Here is a 6,000-nt window from a genome sequence, read left to right on the forward strand (position 1 = left end):
TTATACTTAAGGTAGTTGTTTGAAAATTGCTTGCCGAGAGGAATATGTTAATGAGGAGATTTCAAAAGCAAAGACAGGGCTGGGGGAGTAGCTCACACCCAGAGCAATAGCGCTCTTGCCTAGAAAGGCCCAGACACACACACACACACACACACACACACACACACACACACACACACACACACAAAACCATGAAGTCTCTTTTCTCTATAATTTATACAATATTAGTATTTAAATAATTGTACTAATTCCTACAATTAACCTATCCATTTCCAACATCATAAACCACAGTATTTTTTCCAAGTTCAGTTCAGAGTTTTAAATTTAGAGTATTAAATCAAAGCTGTAGTGCCTAAAAATGTATTCTTGACTCAAATAGCTATTGAGATTATAGTGTCAAACATTTAAAATGTAGTTACTTTTACAATAGATTCAGGATTTTAGATTATTATAAATTTTCTATCAGCTTTAAAAACTGTTGAGAACAAAGGACTTTTGACAAAGCAGGTTTATAATTAATCATTATTAGTTGATTCTTGAATACCTATTTGCCTTCAGGCTAGCTATACACTGTGGATCTATTCTTGGAACTGTTAAAACTTACTACTTGATGAAAACATCAGTTAACACTCTGGGCATTTAAATGATCTTGTTTACTGCAATATTTTTGAGAAAGTTATTTCTTAATAGTGCTCTCTGGATCTGTGTTCGTCTTTTCTATTTTTGCTTAGAATAGAATGGAACAGGTTTGAATTTAAGGAAATAAAATGGCACTTCCTGTTTTTAAGAAAGGAGTTGCCATATGATGCTTCATCAGAATAAAGTACTGAGAAGAGTATTTGTAATTTGAAGTGTCCCCGCCTTTTGAAAAGGAATAAAAAAGCTTTTGGTGCTCTACTGTAGGACTAGCTTTAAAAAAAAAGTCAAGAAAAGGAGGACAAACAATTAGCTTGGAGGGTCACTTGAGTAAAAGATGGCTGTACATAGGGTCATTGTCAAAAACCCTTTACATCCTGGTTAATTAATTTTACAGCAAAATGTTAAGTATTGATATTATTTGACCTTTTCTTTTACATGGAAAAGTAATTAGTGGATTTAAAAAAAAACTCTATTTCCAGCAAACAACTTAAAAATTGGTAAGGTTAAAAAAAAGAGAAAATATCCAACACAAAAAGTGGTGGTGAGTGGCTCAAATGGTCAAGCACCTGTCTAGCAAGAGTAAGGCCCTAACTTTTTCCCAGTATCACCAAAAGAGAGAGAGAGAGAGAGAAACAACTTACTCCTTGGGGAACTGAGCCCATCCTCAGGGAATAACTGAAAGACAAAAATTGGATGTTTGAACTTGTCTTCTTATAAACTATTCCTACTAAAAAACTAGAGCGGACTCATGAATGATCATTCACTATGCCCACCAATAAATATTATAGCTTTACTTGGGAATGTCAACAGATAAAACAGAAATGTCTTCTAGCATAATAGTAATGGTATATGAATTGCAATATTAATCATACAAATTTTATGAAACCAAGTAATATTGTGCTTAGTGACTAAAACTAAAGCGAACTAAAATTCCACTCTATGATTTGTTGGTAATAAATCAGGGAACCCATCAGAAGACATACATGATGATTCCATGTATGTTTATATTCTCATTACTTCTTAGTATGAAACAAATGACTTACTAAAGGAATTGACTTTGCTTCTTCAGATCTCATCACTGTACCCACTCAGGTTCCAAACAAGGAAACCACCGTCTTGCACTCAAATCCTGAAAGGAATTCCTGGAATACTTCAGTCAAGTTGTATTTTATAGGAATGAGCATCTACACAGGAAAAAAGAGGCAGCAGTCAGGGAAAGATGGCTGCTTACTTACTTTACACAGGAAAATCCACATTCACAAGGTTAAAAACATCCTAATCTTACACACAAGTCTCTTCTGAAGAGACTGAGACATTATCTCCAAAAGGCTTGTGACAAACAACCAAAGTCACCCCATTCCCCAAGATTTCCAGGGAAGTTAGCATCCCCGTGCCTGAAACTGGGACAAAGACCAAATAGTTTATGTACTACACATCCACACAAAGCCTTTTCTCCACATGGAAGAACCCAATGGTGTACTTATTTCACACTGCCTTAGGCTTTCTCAATTAGCACAAATTACACTCTGAGGATACTAACTCAGTGTTGCAAAACAAGTAACTGACTATGTCTACTACTACCCCAAAGGTTGTAATCCTGGTAAACAGTGGTGATTAAAGAAGAGTTCTCCCTCATATGCGATTACAGACCTAAAACAAATGCAGTAATATTATTGGACATGGGTCACACACTAAGGGGAGAACACGTACAGGAGGAACAGGGAAAGGGAAGGAAACCTAAAATTTGAAAGTGGTTGATGGGCCCACTGTAGAGAAGTGAAAAAAGTAAGCTTAAACTGGCAGAGGCCACTATGGGAAAGTGACCTGGAAGTAGTGAAGAAGTCTAGTTGAGATGAACCCATGCAGGTTGTAATACACATGTGCATGGAAGCAATGCTAGGAATCTCTCTGCATAGCTATCTTTATCTCAAACTAGCAAAAATGCTATGTCTTCACATTAACTCTTATGTTTTCATTTCAACAAAATTGGAGAAGGCAGAATGCCTGGAAGCGAGAGGGATGGGGAGGAGGGGGAGGGGGAGAAGTGGCCCAAACAATGCATATACATATGAATAAATGTATAAACAAACAAAAACAAGAAGTCTTACTGCAGCCAGGCAATTGTGACTCAAGCCTAGCTTCTTAGGAGGCAGAGATCAGAAGGATCACAGCCAGCCTGGTCAAATCATTGATCCTATGCTATCTCGAAAATGCCCAACACAAAACAGGGCTGGTGGAGTGCCTCCAGTGATAGAGCACTTGTCTCCCAGGTCCTGAGTTCAAATGCAAGCATCATCAAAAAAAAGTCCCAAGGACCAGAACTTTATCCTAAGAAAAAAGGAGCTGAGTACAAGCAAACCCCATCCTGCTACACTTGCACAGTCCTCCTGAAGAGGAAGATAGCCTTGAAATAGGGCCATAAAACATGGTAAACTGTCAATTAAAAGCTGTAACCCTGGACAGTACTGTGAGGAATTACCCATTACAGCCATGCAAAAGTTCAGATAAAAGGCACCATGCAGAGATAAGCACCCATTCCTGCCTTTCTTTGTCTCTACTTGTAAATAAACTTTCCAAAGCAGGCCTCCCCTGCTGTTCTTATCTAAACAACTTTAGGTCCCTAGCTCTTGACCAGCCTAATTAACCTAAACAATCTCACTGGTTAGGACACCATAACCTGAGCATATTTTTGTAACTGATGCCCTGAACTACCTTTTAAATATCTTGTGAATCCTCTGTTCAGTGCTCAGACACAGGTACACGTCTGAGCCCGCTGGTGTAAAAAATAAAATCTGAGTTCTCCACTCCTCCAAGTGTCACTTGGTTTCTTGTCTGACCATACTTCCACAACACTCCCACTTTAATTTTTCTTTTAACATACAACATTACGTACACACTTTTCAAATTCCAGTATTTGTGTTGGTTAACTGATTATAAGAAACAAAACAGAAAAAGTCTGTAACCCTTGCTATTAGGGGGGCTGAGACTGTCAGGATGGAGGCCAGAATGGGCCAATACTTCCCAAGACTAGGTCTCCAAAACACCCAACACAAACACAGTAGGCAGCAGGATGGTTCAAGTTGTAGAGCACCTGCCTAGCAAGAATCAGGCCCTAGGTTTAACCCCCAGCACCGCCAAAAAAAGAGAAACATGGTTTATTGTGCTAATTGTAAAAATGAACTTTACTTAACTTTCTCTCCTTCTTCCAGGCCTGGGATCTCTGACCTACCCTTGGCCTGAGACTGCAAACCATTTCACCTGAACTGTGGCCCAAAGGACAGGCTGACAGTCTTCTCTGGTGCAGGATTGATGTTGCTCCCTCCAAAGTTCTTCCTAGCCCCCCCCCACCTTCTTTTACTCCTGTGTCCTCCCTAAAAAGAACAGCCCTTATCCTCCTCGCCTAAGACCACAGGAGAGGGTCTTAGGTGTCAGCTAGGTAGAAGTGGCTCCCACCACACAAACATCAGGGAGAAGCAGGCTTAGCAGAAGCAGCATGCCAGGCAGAACCACAGGCAGCCAAAAACTCCACAAGAGACAGACAATAAACACTATCCTGACCCAGGGTTAACCTCTCTGTGACACGTTAAGTCACCCACTTTTGTGAATCTCCTGCCCTGCAGCTTTTTGGCCGAGTTCTACATAAATTCTGCAAAAAGTCTCAAACAGTCCATATAAAGATGAGGTCCAGACCTCATTAAGATGTAATTAACATTGTGGGTTTATGTAGGAACCGCCTCACAAATCGACACATTGTTTCCAATGGACCCTGCAAGACAAGGTCCACACAACTTTTGGCTTGCATTTAATGATCCTCGATGGTCCCCAGTGTCCTCCTAAGTCTTTCTTCTGTGAGACAAAAACAACTGGCTCCCAGTGTCTGATCTGACCTTGGCTACCACGTCCCTGCTGCTGCACCCTGTTCAAAGAGGGTCCCCTCATATCCAACCCATAGCCTTTCCTTTGTAAAACCCGGTCTAGAAACAGTGAAGCACAGTTAATGTGACGTCATAGAGGGTAGCGGTGTCCCCGCCCCTCCCCCTCTAGCCACTAGGCACAGGGACCGTCCTTCTCAGAGTTTTGGTGATGGGGTGCGTGGCCAGCGTCAAAAACATGGCCTGGGGACAGGTCGTGGGGTTCTCACGACCCTTCCCAACCCTAAAGACTCAGCGGGGCGCCAGCGAGGAGACACGGGGACCCCAACCCCGCAGAACACCCCTCCCACGAAGGGGCAGGAGTCGCCATGACCGCCGTCACTGTTGGGGACACGCGGGGCCAAGCCACCCACAGGGCTGTGGGAGGCCAAGGAGGCTGTTTACATGACAAAGGGGACAAACGCCAGTCCCGGCTCCGGCCCAGCCCCACCTGCGGCCCAGAGGAGCGAGGACGAGCAGAGCCGGGGGAGGACGCACAGCACACAGGGGCCACCGCAGCATCTGGCCCGTCCCCGCCGCGGCTCTGCCACCCCGGCTGAAATCTCACCATTTCCCGAGACACCCGGCGTCGTCCTTAGGCTCCTGCAGTCAGGGGACACAGAGAGGCCAAGGCTGGGAAACCTGGGGCTTCTCCCGGCTTAGACGCGGAGATCAAGTATGGCGGTTCCTGAAAGGAAGGCAGTGCTTTGGGCAGCAGGTACGTCCTAAGATCCGCGCTCCTCATTGGTCAGTTCCTTCCGCACTCCATTCTGATTGGATAATGATCCAGGCCCCGCCCCTTGACGACGGGGTGAGAGGAGGGCGTTTTCTGCCAGGTTCTAGAACACAGAGGACAAATTCCTCCCACCGCTCCCCGCGGTCTAGGCTTCCTCCCCTTGGGCGAACCTGGCCCAGCCTTGGCTCTAAGTGTGTTGAGCAGAACCAGTCCCGACTTTCCAGACCAGACACCTGCTTCTCCCCACGCCTCCTGAACATCTTACGCTGTGCTTGCAAATCGGTACTTTTATCAAGTTTCCTCTCGCTCCCGTGTAGCTGTGGTTTCCACTTGAGTGGAGACTTGTGTTAGTGTCCATTGCTTCTTCATGGAGGTTTCACTGCGCTATGATCAGAGGAGCACAGAATGTGCTTTCACCTCTCTCACTCCCTCTACTCCTCCTCACCATCCCTCCCCTTCCCCCATTTTAGAATGAATGTTTTTCATTGCGGTATTTTCATGAATGCATATAATGACTTGTTCATATTCCCCTGTCATCAAATTCCCCTTTCTCTGCACCTTTCCCAATATTTTCCACCCCAACCTGGCCGTCTTGTAAAAATTCAAGAAAATAAGCGTGATGTAAACCTGCATCCAGTCTTGGTGGCTCAGGTCTGTAAGCCTAGATACTCAGGAGGTAGATACAAGCCTAGATACTCAGAGCAGGGGGATAGC

The 6,000-nt window shown here is 43.9% G+C and overlaps 1 protein-coding gene across 3 annotated transcripts in view; it reads right to left on the reverse strand.

The window, feature by feature from the left end:
• LOC109688271 (uncharacterized) overlaps positions 1-5,270 on the reverse strand; it is a 123,457-nt gene extending 118,187 nt beyond the window's left edge. The window contains exons 1-2 of one of the 3 annotated variants that reach the window (XM_020166585.2): positions 5,119-5,270; positions 1,683-1,823 (exon numbers count right to left, since the gene is read on the reverse strand). In XM_020166585.2, coding sequence (XP_020022174.2) covers positions 1,683-1,715 — 33 coding nt within the window. In that variant the 5' untranslated portion in view covers positions 1,716-1,823; positions 5,119-5,270. The remainder of the gene's footprint in view (positions 1-1,682; positions 1,824-5,118) is intronic. The other 2 variants (XM_074053368.1, XM_074053369.1) reach the window with 2 other exon arrangements.
• Between the last annotated feature and the right edge of the window lie 730 nt (positions 5,271-6,000).

The sequence above is a fragment of the Castor canadensis genome, chromosome 14 (assembly GCF_047511655.1).
Source record: "Castor canadensis chromosome 14, mCasCan1.hap1v2, whole genome shotgun sequence".
NCBI classification, from domain to species: Eukaryota; Metazoa; Chordata; class Mammalia; order Rodentia; family Castoridae; genus Castor; species Castor canadensis.